This window comes from Mustela putorius, unplaced genomic scaffold, assembly GCF_011764305.1.
Source record: "Mustela putorius furo isolate JIRA1106 unplaced genomic scaffold, ASM1176430v1.1 tig00000430_pilon_pilon_pilon, whole genome shotgun sequence".
Classification (NCBI taxonomy): Eukaryota; Metazoa; Chordata; class Mammalia; order Carnivora; family Mustelidae; genus Mustela; species Mustela putorius.
The window spans coordinates 22,823,876-22,839,196 of NW_025421377.1; the positions used below are offsets into that span (position 1 = coordinate 22,823,876).

Here is a 15,321-nt window from a genome sequence, read left to right on the forward strand (position 1 = left end):
ATCCAGTGCATTAGCAAATCCTATTAGCTCCGCCTTCACGATACGTCCCTAATGTGGCCACACTCACTGTATCCACTGCTATGATACCGGCCCACGCCATTGTCATTGTTTGCTCGGATTACTGCAAGAGTTTCCTTTCTCATTCTCTTCTTTGCCCTTTCCTATACTCCCCATCGCTAGAGAGATCCTTTTAAAATAAGTCTTTTTAGATAATGTCACTGTTCTATGCAAAACTCTTCTGTGGCTTTCCACCTCATTCCAAGCACATACTAAGGTCTTCACAATGATCTCCAAGACCCTCACACCCTGGTGCTTTCCTTCCCACAGTTACGTCTCTAGCCGTGTTGTCCACTAATGCTCAATTCTCATAAGGTTCCTGTTCCACTGACTTCCCTGTTCTACATCAATTATACAAGCCAGGCTTGGCCCCTTACTCAGGCTGCTGTCTCCGTTTGGAATGCGGGCCCCACAGACTTCTGCAAAGTTGGCTTATTCCCAACCTTCAGAGTCTTCGGTTGAAAGGTCCTCTTCCCCACCCCACTTAGATCCCCGCTTTGCTACTGTCCCCAGCCTTTATTACCATTGGATATATTGCGTATTTTGTTTCTTGTCTGTCTTCTATAATGTGAGAAGCAGAACGGCAGGACATTCTCTCCTGTTTCTTCGTTGCTGTATCTGCACCTTCTAGAACAGTGTCTGGCACATGGCACACAATCATTATTCGCTTAATTAGCCAGAGTTGAAGAAAGCTACATGTTATCCTCCATATTTTCCCTTTGAACAATGTCTGTGTTTGTAACCAAGGATACTTAGAAAATTCTGAATTCTGACTTTATTGACCAGTAAGTAAAGATGGAAAGATTAAGCAATCTTAATTGTCTCACTGTGTACTTCTCTTCATGTAATTAAAAAAAAATTAAATGACTTTTGTATTGTAAGTTGAACACTGTTCATAGAATTGGAAAGAGCATGCCTCAAATCATGTTTGTAATATCAGAATTCAAACATTTTCCTAAAGGAAACAAATATCTTAACATCGTGAATTTTGTAGAAGCTTCAAGTAAAATATAAACAATCATTTTTTAAAGTTTTGACTTTTTATTAAATTTTCCTAAACTATCTTTGCAATTATATATATTCGAGATCTAAGATATAGGACAGTATTGAAATAAAATTTATACCCATTTCTTTGTAAAGGGGTTAGTTATTTCCTTCTTCTATCTATTACATTTGGGAAGATAACTGAAATGTTCAATTGACCTAAATCACTTAATTTCTTTAGTAAAGGCCAGAGTAGTTTATAAGTTTCCTTCTGTCCCAACAGCAATTTTAAGCCAAATCACAGTAGCCTAAAGCCAATGCTTTACCATCAAATTTGAAGATTTGAATCAGAGGTAGAAAAGCCTAAGGTTCCCTGGGACCAGGAAGATACCATAAAGATGTGAAGTGAGCTCCATTAGGTTACAAGACTGAGCGGAGAGACATGGAGAATGAAGCATTCAAAGAAGGAGAAGAGGAAAAAAGAAAAATCTAAGGCCAGTTTGTAAAACAGCCTGCTATTTGCACTCCTAAAAATGCTTTCTAGTTTCAGGACTTTTCTGAATTGTTTCTTTCACATCTTAACATTTGTTTTAACATAGTACCCATCCATTGGAATCTAACTGATGCATCTTAATGACCAAATCAAACTATGTTATCATCCGTATCATATTTATTTGAGCAATCCCCCACTGGTGTAGACTTAAGATATCTCCAAATTCTATTACAAATGGTGTCACTGTGGGACGACACCACCTTCTCTATACGTTCTGGTACATTTATCAGAAAGTATTATGATAGATTTCTGGTGGATTTGCTGTGCAAAATAATTTTTATACATTGTTTTAAAAATGGAAAGTAAATAGTTCATTATAATAATTTTAAATGCTTTCCTATCCCTAAAACTGCTTAAAAAGTCACATGTACCAGGACAGGGATCTTGTGATAAAGCCTAAAAATAAAAATAATGATCAAGTCAAAGATTCACCTGTTTGTCCAGACCACTTGTGCTGCTAGATTATGGACTCCAACTTATCCTGATTCCTTTATACCTTCATGGAATTTTTTTCTGGGGATCAAACCGTATTGTATTTCTTTGGTGGGCTTACCTGTCCATATACAATATGCAGATTTTTCTGGTTCCCATAAAAAATGTTATAGGTCTTCAATAAAGAATTGAGTTGTTCTCTAAAAAAAAAAAAGTTACATTTGGTTATAATCAGGCTTTTTAACAGTAAAAGGCAATAATAGTGCTTTCAGTTCATATGAGAAGAAATGATTAACGGAATCTATACTGTTTTGTCATTTTCACCTACTGTTGGTCATTGAAAATGAAGTCTTGGGACATCAACAAACACTGGAGGGGCTAATTCATAAATAAATAAACAAAGAAGGGAAAATGACTCAGGGCAAAGTGGTAGGGAGACTGTTCTGTGACAGGAGACAGCCACAAAATAGAGATATGGTTTCACATTTCTTTTTGGTTTTGCAACATTTAATCAGCTTAAATTAAGTGCCTAGTATGTGTCTGATACCATGTTTCCTACACGCGGTATAGTAACAGTTCACAAATGGTCACTGCTCCTAAGTTACTAATCCTTCGTGGCAGGTGGGCTTTGGCAGCGGGAATACTGGTTCCTGCCTCTCTACCCTTCCCCTGTGCCTCCACAGCCTAAGATCCTCACCCTCCTTAACTAACCTATTGGTCCGAGCCATCTTCTCTCACCTGGGTTACTGCGATAGTCTCCTCAAAGCCTCATGTACCTGTAGTCTGTTGTAACAGTGGCTGTTACTTTAATGCAAACCTGATCATCTCTGTCTTCAGCTCAGAACTCTCCAGTATCTTTTCATTATTCAGGATAAAAGCCAACATCCTTCCAATGACTTAAAAGGCCAGATGTGATCTGGACTTCTCTTTCCCTTTGATCTCATTTCCTGCTATTCATTTCTTCACTCACTGCACTCTAGCCACTGGCTTCCTTAATGTTCCTTGAATATGTCAGGCACACTCTAACCTCAGGGCCTTTGCACTTGCTGATCACCCTATCCAGAATGACTTCTCCTCTTACCCCCCACCCAGTGTCACACTGTTTACACATTTTCTTTAACTTTTTACTCAGAAGGCACCATCTCAATCTAAAGGTTTGCCTTCTCCCAACATTCATACCCTGCCTTCTTACCTCTGCCCCTTCATCACCTCTAACCTTGTACACATTTAATTTATTTGTCTGATATTTGGTCTCTCTCTCCATAGCTCCATGAGAACAGGTGTTCCTGTATGTTTTGTTTGCACTATATTCCATGTGCCCAGAAAAGTGTTTGGTACATAGTAAGAACTCTATGAACACCAGTTGAATGAAATGATCAGAGAAATTCTTATTCCTAAAATATGAAACATACCAAATAAAGGAGGGAAAGCTTTTTTATACAAGCAGTTTAATGGGGGGGGGAATCTTATATTAAATTTCCAAATATATCATTTGTTAAAATTTTTATGATCTTCAATATCTTCTCCCTCCCCTAAGAATACTGGATCTATGAGGGTGGGGATTTTGGTCTATTTTATTCATTATTGTCTTCCCAGTGCTAGAGCAGAGACTTTTTCATAGGAGGCTCTTAATCAATGAATGCTTACTGAATATTGAATGATGGAATTCACGTATATTGACTTTTATGCTTGAGACCATGTAAATGCACTCTTTTCATCTGACACTGTAATTTTAATGAGCACATTTGCAAGGTTCTATACACTTCACACAATCACCACATAAAAAGATTCTACAGAATTCCTCCATGCTATGGTTCCATTTCCAACCGAGTTACTTTAGAATTTCAATGTTAATGAATATTTCTATTCTAAATATCATTGCACACACAAGGGACTTGTTCCCTTGGAGTCACTACTGTGGGATATTTCCTAAAAATTATTGTACTAGTAAGGAGTATGAACACGTTTATGGCTCTCATTATTGAATGCCAGGGAAGCATATAGAAATTTCTGGTTCACTTGGGATGCAACTCCTGATATGCTGAGCTGTGAGGGTTGTTATTAAGGCAAATGAATTTTTATATAATCTTATTCCCTTAGCTTCTGTTTCTGATAAAACTGCACAATAAGATATGGTACAAGTATCCTTCAAAGTATTTACTTCAGGACCATGTATAATTAGAAGATATTTTCTGGGATCAAAGCACTTGGAAAATGTTTCTGTACCTGAACAGTATGTGACTAAACCTTCCCCCACAGACATAAGTCTCCAGATGACTCAGGGAGTCAGCAAACTGTGGTCCTGGGCTATATGTGTTTATCAATGAAGTTTTATTATAATATAGCCACACCAAATTGTTTGCTTATTCTCTGTGGCTGCGTTTCTGCTGTAACTACTGAGCTGAGTAGTTGTGACAGAAGCCATATGACCCACAAAGCCTAAAGTACTTATTATTTGGCCATTGACAGGGCAAGTCGGCCAACCCCTCCCAATCATAACACGCGGTAGTGAATACTACAAAAGTTGTCCATATTTTTCTTAGCACAGGCACGATCATTCTGACTGAATATTAATGGCACTTTGAAAGGATTCCAGAGTGTGAAAGAGTAGTAGAGCTCAGTAAAATGAAGAGTTGGGGTAAAATGAGGAATTAGGAAAAAAAAGCTCACCAGTTATGTAAACAACTATAACAAACCTATAGGTTTCAGTTGTATTCTGAGGATGGGCGAGAGCTTTAAGAGTAGATGCTGCTTACAGTGAACTTCAGGGGCAGAGGGGTGGTGGGATTGAACACGAACAGTGTGAAGAGCTTCCCAGCTAAAGAGGATGTTCACAAGGACATGGGGTGATTTCCCTAGTTTTTGTGGAGAAAGCTCAGAGCATTGGGATTCTAAGAGTAGAACATGCAAATGGGGAGTGGTAAGCGATGAACCAAGAAGCAGGTAGGAACCTCCTGAGCCATTTTAAGAAGCTTGAAATTCTACCCCGCGGGCAGGGGCAGCTACTGAACACTGAACATTCTAGACAAAAGAAAGACATGATGATAAGGGCCCGTAGGGAACTTCCAGGAGACGGATTCCAGGACAAGATGGAAGCAGAGATGAGTGGGACTACTGCAACGGTACAGGCGTGGGGGAGCACAGGAGCAAGGCTGGGTTCCCTGGCAGGTGCTCAAGGGTCCCTCATGCACAGAAGGAAATGGAGTCTAGGTGCGTCCTAAATAAGTACTGGGATTACATGATTTAGGACACCGGAAGATAATCATAAAAATGTTGCCCACGCAGTCCCTAATCAGGTAAGGGGGCAGTGATTTAATACACACTGTGCCCTGTCAGTGGTAATTGTAACAGATTTTCTGGATCCACTTAAATGTTACATATGGACCTTCCTCCCCTCAAGAAAGGCAACAAATATCTGTGCACCTTTCGGTCTCAGCCACCAAAGAGTTCCCCGCCGATCCTGGATCAGGCTGCTCAGGCTGCTAAGTAACTATTCAGTTGTCCTAACAAAGCTATAAGATGGGTGAGAAGAAATGGATTTCAGATCCAGTCTTCTCGGTTTACACATCTGGGATGTCTAGAGGCCACGGGATGCCCAAGAAATAGACGTAAGGTTCAAACAGCCTACACACTTTATGTTTGATCCAGAAGACACTGGTTTTCTGATAGCTTGGAGTTTTGGAACATGAAGTACTGCATCATAATATATAACAAGATTTACAAAAAACACATCGACCAGTATATAATAAGGATAGTGTTTTAAAGATTTATTTATTTATTTGAGAGAGAGAGTGCACGCACACACACACAGCCAGGGTTGGAGGGAGGAGGGTGAAGGGGCAGAGAGAAGCAGGCTCCCCACTGAGCAGAGAGCTCACTCAGGGCTTGATCCCAGACGCTGAGATCATGACTGAGCCGAAGGCAGTCGCTTAATGGACTAAGCCACCCAGGCGCCCTGATATGGAAAGTATTTAAAGAAAACTGAGGAATGGCAAACTTCCATATAAACTGGACTTCTGACTAAATGAAGGGAGAGAAGTATAACCTTCTCAAGAGAGAAGCTGGCACTGTGCACTGGCAGTGCCGAGATCAGATCCCGATAGAGGCGATGGACACCCAGAATTATTCACAGCAGTTCGAGAAGTGTGCTAATGCTAACCGCAAAACTGGACACGGGGATGACAGGTATAGCACCAGGATGCTGAAGAGGGCTCAGGGCTCCTGTTCCTTTAAGGCTCCCAGCCTGGTTTTACGAGCAATAGTGCATCTAGAATTACTGTAAAATGCTTAGGTGTACTTTGTACTTTGTGGCCTGAATTGCAGCTGCTCAGCAGATGGGAATTACCCGCACACTGACGTCTGCCGTGAGTAATGGACTTAGCAAGAAATGAGTTCCTCAATCTTATCATGCTATTTAGCTGGCCGGAAGAAACAATATTTATTTGATCTTATAAACCTATAATATTCATGGACACAGGACAGCATGATGGATGGAACGGAGTTATGCCTTGCATCCATAGAGAGAATGGATGTCAAATATTAGTTCTAATGAGAGTTCTTCCTCTTGTTTTAGTAATGATATACAGTGCAATTAAGTGGATATCCAATCCCTTTCCTGGAAACCAAAAACCCTGTCTCACTCTTTACTAAGTGATTCTTACTATTTGGACCCAGTAAAGACAAACCAGAAACACTATTGCACGGTGTAACCTAACACAAACTTCAGAGGCTCCCAGGAAATAAATCAGAAAAAAAGACAGCCCAGCTTAGCCAGGAAAGGGGTCTTTGGCCTCGGCTGTGCTTCCTGACTTTATGAGACTTCTGCCCCGGGGAGACTTACTGGAAAATGGCGGGGTTCCCGATCAGGCATCCCCAAACTGCGTTGTGACCGCGGCTTTAGAAACAACGTTCTACTGTGCATATTGCTGTGTTTAGGAGAAGGAACCTAACCCATCTGAAAGAGTATCTTTAAAGAGATGAAAAATTGAGGGAGAATAAAAATGTTACCTCGCTGTCTTGTACATTTGGTTCTCCACCCAAAACACATGAATTTTGTTCCTAAGGTTAAATTTGAGCTATGGGATCAACAGTTTTGTGGTAGGTTAAAAAACTGAATTTAAAACTTTCTGTTTTTTAGTAAAATAACCATGAATAAAGTATGTAAAGGTGACCTGGCTGGGACCATGTGCTGGCCAGCAGGACAGGGATCTATTTTATGGGTCGTAGTTCGGTCTACTTCTCAAACTTTATATAATAAGTGCAAAAAGCATATATAATCTTGGCGTAGGTTTACTTTCATAAAAACATAATATAAACTCCTGCACGTTTTTGGAGGTGGAACCAGAAACTGAGACAACAGAAAAATTAGGAGGACCTTATCATGAAACCATTTGCCAAGACAACGTGTCATTTCATATTATTGACGTCTGCGTGATGTCTGCAAACAGCAGCAGAATTCTCTTAAGGCACTTTATCCTGGGGACTGTCAACTTGAAGCCTGGAACTAAAATGGCGAACTTCTGCAGCGACTCTCCTATTAGCCGCCTCAGCTCCAGATCTTTCTGCCTCCAGCCACCTCTCCAGGCTCACCTGAACAAAGAAGGCGGCCTTTCAATCTTTGCATCAAGACCTTCCTCAGCCCAGGAGGTCCTACACATTTCCATGGCAAATGAAGGGGTTGGGCTCCACAGTTTGAAAACAGCGACATTGGAAGAGGAGGGCTATCTGGATGGCAGTAAAAATGCAAATCCTGAATAACTGGGCAGCCCCGAATTTGTCGACCTCTCCTGACTTCCTTCGAAAGGGCTGCCCTTTTCAAAAAGGAAGGGTTTCTAATATTTCTAGTAATTCTGCTAAAGTATGAGTAATTACTGCTGATGAGCAGGATCAGGGTGCCTGTGGTCTGTTGCCTTTGCTCATCCAAGCAGTTCTGTCCCAGACCCAACTCCTTCCCTCTTCACTGCTGACAACCCGTAATAAAAAGGACCTGCGGGTTGTGTGAACTCCACTACAAATCTGATCAATACGGCAGTATAACCAGATGTGCCTCCCCTCCCCACGATCACCCCTGGGCTGGCTTAGGCCACTTTGGACTTCCATATTTTGGGGGGGATTCGTCTTTTCCTGGCGAGTCCTGTAAAAACTGGCCCAGAGCCATGAGTAGATAGAAGTGCCAGCTTCTCTCGGGTCCTCAACCCCGAGAACCCAGATAAGAACAAAAGGATTAAAGACTTGGGGAAACTTGAAGTGATGGCGAGCTGGTGGATACGAAACAAAGAAAAATGCCCAGTGTTTTCTTGATGATGAACTAACCGTACAGTTGAAGAGAGGGGCCTTAGCTACACAGAACGATGTCACTAGGTGTGGATAAGACCTAAAAGAGGGCTTAAAAGGGAGAGGGAAAAGAGTATCATTCGCTAAAATGCCAGTGCTTCTGAAGAACACGGGTGAGTGCTCTAGATCTGACGTCTGCTTTTTTTTTAAAAAGGATTTTATGTATTCATTTGAGAGAGAGAGACAGAGTACAAGCAGGAGGAGAGGCTGAGGGAGAAGCAGGCTCCCCGCTGAGCAGAGAGCCCGATGTGGGACTCGATCTCAGGACTCTGGGATCATGACCTGAGCCAAAGGTAGACGCTTAACCAACTGAGCCACTCAGGCACCCCTGATATCTGATTTTTAAGAGAATTCCTTTCTAAGGGTGAACCTCAGTAATTGATATTTTAACACACTAGTGCACCTTCCAACAATTTCAGATGAAGGAAGATACGTATCCAACCCCCGTTCCTCTAGGGTTGGGCTTTTAAAGACTTTAATGAAAAGGCTTAAAAAAACTCACGATCTATTACTGCAGCTGTCAGCTTCCATGAGTTGCTCCCATCTCGGACCCCTTTTCTGTCATTACACACAGCTGAATTCCTAGAGGCAGCCGAGCAGTTTGTGGACAGGGAAGAGAGCAGGAAGGAAGCCTCTGCTCCGTAATCGTCTTCCCCGGCCTGAAACACAGGGAGCTATGGTCTCTGGTTCACAGCCCTCATATTATTCACTAATCAGCACCGGTTTTATATTTTTATTCCAATCCAAAGTACGGACTCGGAACTACCTCCACTTTAATGAAGTAGTCGCTTTTCTTGTTGCGGCCGAGTGTTTTGGAGAGAACCAGTACCGATGTGTGAATGGTGTTAGGACCGAGAACGGAGACCTGTTTATCCGTTTTCCTGCTTTCTCATTTCGAGATCCTTTGGCTCTGACCCCTTTCCATCTCAAAGCCAGCATTGACCATTCTCAGCAGACTCGCTGGGACAGACGCTCCTCACAAAGCTCTCCTGACTTCCCATAGTCAAAGACCCTTGGGATTATATTGGGCCCATATAAAAAAATCTCTCTAAGGTCAGTTGATTAGTAATCTTAATTCTGTTTTGCCATGCAACGTGAAATATTCGCAGGTTCGGGGCTTAGGTTGTAACCATCTCTGGGAGGCTGTTATTTTGTCCATCACAAGATTCCGGAGTGACACCTATCCCGGGATTGTCTGAACACCTGGGAGGCATCTCATTAGAAATTAAAATCTGTATTTTAACCAAGACACCCAGGAAATACACATACATTAAAGAGAAGCCCTGGTTTTATCACTCTACCCCTAGACGTGAAACAGTATTGAAGGGTAGCACATGCCAACACACTAAGGTTGCGATTTAGGTCTCCGAGGTTGGATACTTGCACACTCAGGCATGGTCGGAGAAAGTCTGATGGGTCACTATGGAACAGACAATGCAACAGATGCCTGGGGGACTGCAGCGCATACAGCCAATGACGCCCCTGCAGTGAACGGACGTCCTTTCTCTAGGAGGAGGACAGAAGAAAACGAAAGAGCAGAATCAGAAATCTGCTGATTTGACCCAGGATAAATGCTCAAAGCACAATAAAACAGGATCACGTGATGCATGGCATCACGTGAAAGATGTGCCAGAGCGGGACATCGGGAGGACTGACATATCCAACTGAGACCACAGTCATGGGAAGGAGCCTGCCATGCGAAGAGTCAAGCAGAGCAGAGCAATGCATCTAACCAGAGATGCACTGCCTGCGTGCAAGACTAAACTTAGCGTGTTTGGAGGAGAGAGAGAAGGGAAGAGTGGTTAAGATGAGGTTCTAAACGTCCTCGGGCCAGATCACATTGGGCCTTAGAGCCCTCTTATGGTCAAGAGTCTATAATAGGAACCTACTGGCTTCAAGCAGGATGTTGTGCCTTACACTGTAAAGGGCCCTCCTGGCTGCTGGGGGCAGTGGCTACGGGGACGGGGAACGGAAGCAGGCGGCCCCATGAGGACACTGCCGCAGTTGCCCAGGCAAGAGATAATGGGGGCTTGGACTGGATGGAGAGAAGTGCTTGGCTTTTGGAGGTGGAGCCAGCTGGACTTGGGGCAGGGTTGGGTATAAAGACGAGGGGATGGAGCAACTGGGCTGGTTTGCGGCTTAAACTGGGATCTTGCTTCGCATTCTCCCATGTGTCGAACTTTCATTTTGGGTTTTTCTAATCCAAGCCTTATACATTTTTCTTTCTTTTTTTAAAAGTTTTTATTTACTTATTTGAGGGAGAAAGAGAGAGAGGAGTTTGAGCAAAGGGAGAGGGAGGGAGAGACGCAGACTCTCCACTGAGTGGGGAGCTCAGTGCAGCTCGATCCCAGGATCCCCGGACCACGACCCGAGCCAAAGGCAGCCACCCAACGACCGATCCACCCAGGTGGTCCCAGGCCTTACACATTTTTAAAACCAGCTGACAAGTAAACACAAGTGTGCCATGCAGCTCTGGTCATGACTGGAGCAGACGCGGGTTGCCTGTGCATAACACCCTTTGTGTATGAATAGTTAGAGGCTTTTGTGCTTGCTGAGAAGGGCTACCCTGTCTCCTCAGCCCAAGGCCCCCATTCTCCAGCGAGGGGCAAACCAACAGTCTCTTGTTACCAGAGTGTCTGGAACACAGCAGGTGGTCTGTGGTCCTCGGGACCATGCCCCTGAGCCGGAGCTAAGGACAGGAGCTTTCTTGGTACCAAGGTACCAGGCTCTTTCCCTGCTCTTCTGCAATGCTGCCAGGACTCTGACCGCTGATTCTCCTTACATTTGAAACTATATATATTGGGGCACTTGGGTGGCTCAGGCAGTTAAGTGTCTGCCTTCAGCTCAGGTCATGATCCCAGGGTCCAGGGATCAAGTCCCACATCGGGCTCCCCGCTCAGCGAGGAGCCTGCTTCTCCCTCTCCCTCTGCCTGCCGGCATCCACCCCCGCTTGTGCTCTCTGTGTCATATAAATAAATAAAATCTTAAAAAAGAAAGAAAGAAAGAAAAAGAAGCGATAATATATTAAGTGACCTCCTTGTTTTTCTTCCGGGCATCCGCCTTACACTTCAGCCTCTACACAGAGCTCACAGAACATGCCGTGGCATCTGCTTTGCCCAACGTACTTTCAGGAGATGCTTTTCCCTGTGTCCTGTACCCCACCCCCACCCTGGGTACTTTTCACTTGCTGGCACTCTGAGCTCCCCCTGGCCGTAAGGACTTCAGGCAATCTCCCCGTGTCAGGAATGCTCTCCCGCTCACTCTTAAACTTGCGCGCTTCTCCTTGTTCAGATCTCAGGGATCGCGCCCTGCTTAAGCGAGGTCCCTCTTCTCTAAAGGGTCCCTCTCCTTCTGAACACTTAGCTCACTTTAATATCAGGACTTCAGACCTGTGGTTCTCCAAGTGTGACTCCCAGACCAGTAGCACCTGCAGCAGGTGGGGACTGAGACGTGGGAACGCTCACTCCAGTCCGGACCTACTGCGTCACAGTCTGGGAACGGAGCCCTGCAATCGCCTGTGTAGCAAGCCCTTCAGATGATGCTGGTGAAGAGATCTGAAGCTTCAGGTGGCTCTTTTCTATTTGTGCTCAAAATTCTATACTCTAGTATGGAATATTATATTATGGAATATTCTAGTACATCTTCTGGTTCATGGTATGTTCTCAGTAATTGTTTAAGGAAGAAAATATAGAAAATTAAAGCCTGCCCTATCTTTTTAAGATTTTATTTATTTATTTATTTATTTATTTGAGAGAGAGAGAGAGAGAGAGAGAGAGCGCACGCAAGCAGGAGAAGGGGCAGAAGGAGAGGGAGAGAATCTGGAGCAGACTCTGTGCTGAGGGCAGAGCCTGACCTGAGGCTCAATCTTAGGACCCTGAGATCACAACCTGAGCTGAAATCAAGAGTTAGGTGCTTAATGGACTGAGCCACTCACGTGCCCCCTGACCTGGTTTTAGAGGGGGAAAAAAATCTTTCACCAGTGTTACACATCCTGAAATTCAAGTAAATTCCATAAGTTAATGTATTTCTCCTCTCTGAATTTTGATTTTATCAGATTTCCTATTGAAATATTTTCAGTGTATATTGGAGGGATGGATAATCTTATTTTGTAGCTGACCAAAGTGATAATAAGTAAATTTCATTGGGAATAACAGTCATATTGGTATGCCTCACTTCTGTCAATGCTGATTAAAACATATCTGACATAAAGAAAGCTAAATAAATGAATTTTTTCACATATCTGGGGGGACATTATTGACCATTTTTGACCTAGTAACTAACATGATACCCAGTTTTCATTATGAAGATTTCAAACCTAATAATGGAAATGTTAAAATACATCTTTAAAAACATGGGTGCCTGGGTGGCTCAGTGGGTTAAGCCGCTGCCTTCGGCTCAGGTCATGATCTCAGAGTCCTGGGATCGAGTCCCGCATCGGGCTCTCTGCTCAGCAGGGAGCCTGCTTCCTCATCTCTCTCTCTGCCTACTTGTGATCTCTCTCTGTCAAATAAATAAATAAAATCTTAAAAAAAAATAAAAACAATCCTCACACAGAAAAAAAATTCTCCAATTTAAAGGAGATGGTCTCTGGGCACCTGGGTGGCTCAGTGGGTTAAGCGTCTGCCTTCGGCTCAGGTCATGATCCCAGAGTCCTGGGATGGAGCTCTGCATTGGGTTCCCTGCTCAGCAGGGAGCCTGCTTCTCCCTCTCCCTCTCCCTGCTGCTCTGCATACTTGTGTTCTCTATCGCTCTGTCAAATAAATAAATAAAATCTTTTAAAAAATAAATAAAGGAGATGGTCCCAAACATATCTTGAACTTTTTTTCCTGATTTATTTTAATATTCTGACTCCTTAATAAAAATATGTCAGGGAGGGTTCCCTTATCCTTTGTTAAAGACAGTCCAGTGGCCTTCGGGAGAATGGTGTCCTCTTCCTCAGCCTACCTGCAGAGCACGCCGAGGCACGCGGTGTTTGCTCTCCTCGGATGGAGAGAAGACCCTGGCCATGGAAACTGGGCCAACGTTGCCCTCTGGCTCTACTGGCCAGGTAGGAGCAGCCTCTGGAACACTGGCTCTTTGTGCTGAATTTGTGCTAAGAGGTGCCGGTGGCTGATTCCTTTGTTTCAGCAAAGGGTGCCTGGCCAGCATGCTTGGAAAAAGACACTGTTCGGAATAATGCACTTCAAGCCGCACTTTATTACATCATGCTAATTAAAGTTATTTACTGAGGATGGGAAGGCACACATGCCCCATGGGCTGCTCTGGGAGAGCTGCAGCCTGCGAGGGTCTGTATTCGGTTCCCAAGTAGGAGAACAAGTTACCATTCTGAGAATGAAATCTGATCTGCATTCTCAAACCGGATTTGAACATTTTTTCAAGTACATGGTTGGCATTTACTCACTTCTAAAGTGTCCTGATTTTAGCCTAGGACCTGAAATGAGCGAGCTTTGCCAGCAACCAGATGGAACCATTTTTTTTTTAAACTCAGCTCACTTAGAATATTTACCATGTGTTGCACCAGAGCAGTGATGACCCCAGGCAATGAAAAGGCAACTAGAAACTTCATTTGAGCATGATTCTGGCGCTGCCAACACCCTTTATCCAGGGAAATGTTTAAACTTGGAGAATTCTCATTCAGCAGTAAGACATAAATGTTATATTGTTGCTACACTATTAATACCATGACCTCTTATTTTCTTGATCATATGTAGCTCTCATGAAATTTGCGGAAGCCAAAATTTCCATCAAGCACGTTCTATTTTCCTACTATTTTCCATTATTTTCATGTGTTTCTGTGCAGGAAAATAAAAATCCCTTCATAAGTTTATAATTTCTGTCTTGTTCGCGTAGTACGGAGTGGGAGCCGAATGACTCTCTGTCCAGTGAATCAAAGAATGGGCGAGTTTGGTAGATTTGTGACAAGTTGGATATCACAGGTGGTCAGTGGTATTCTTATAATTTGTGGCAACTGTTTTTTTTTTTTTAAATTTTTTATTTTTTATAAACATATATTTTTATCCCCAGGGGTACAGGTCTGTGAATCGCCAGGTTTACACACTTCACAGCACTCACCAAAGCACATACCCTCCCCAATGTCCATAGTGGCAACTGTTTTTAAAGATTTCTCCAGGTGGTTAGAAGTTCTCACGTTAATCCCTTCCTCCTCTGAGCAGGGGTTCCTAGAATTGAGTACGCATCAGAAATAACCTGATTAACTGTGGAGTGGAGCCCAGGATCTGCATTGTTACCAAATTTTCTGATGGGTGGGGGGCGGCCCATGGACTGCATTTTGAGAAATGCTATCTTCCAGTCTAGGGTTCGTGTAAATGTTGCAATATTTTATTTTACCACCCGGAGCTCCAGTTAATACGCGGATACCAGTGTGTGAAAGGGGGTCTGGGTTACAGAAGGTAAACAATCGGTCCTCTATGTGGTCAAGTCAAAATATGACACAAAATAAGGATCACTAGAATCTCAAACCCTCCCCCACCCCAACCAAATGTGGTTTGTCTCTTCCGTCAAAATATATGCAGAATCCGGCCTTTCTTTTTAATCTCCACTACTGCCGCCTTGGCTCAAGGCACCATCATCTCGACGCTGAACTATCGGCTCCTTGATCATTTCTCTGCTTCCATCCTTGTGCCCCTTTTCAGCCTCCTCCTAACCTCACACAGACTGATCATTCACTCATGTGCTCCGTATCCATCAACGGCGTCTCCTGTCATAAGTGGGCAAGCTGGGGTCTCACAATGGCCTGTGAAATCCCGTACGCTCTGGCCCATGATGTCAGGAACTTCGGCTTCTGCTGTCCGTCCTGCTTCGTTTCCCCACACTGGCTTCCTCCACCCTTAGACGTGTGCACCTGCCTCAGGGCTGTGACCTGCTGTCCCCTTTGCTCCCAGCCTGCTTTCTCACCTCCTGCAGGCTTTTCTTCTAGTGTTACCTCCCCACTAAGAGCTTCC

At 43.6% G+C, this 15,321-nt stretch overlaps 1 protein-coding gene across 3 annotated transcripts in view; it reads right to left on the bottom strand.

Moving 5' to 3' along the window:
* Positions 1-15,321, bottom strand: part of RASSF6 (Ras association domain family member 6) — a 45,105-nt gene that overhangs the window by 17,941 nt on the left and 11,843 nt on the right. For all 3 annotated transcript variants that reach the window (XM_004766278.3, XM_004766279.3, XM_045079860.1), the window contains exon 3: positions 2,148-2,226. In XM_004766278.3, the coding sequence (XP_004766335.1) occupies positions 2,148-2,226 (79 nt within the window). The remainder of the gene's footprint in view (positions 1-2,147; positions 2,227-15,321) is intronic.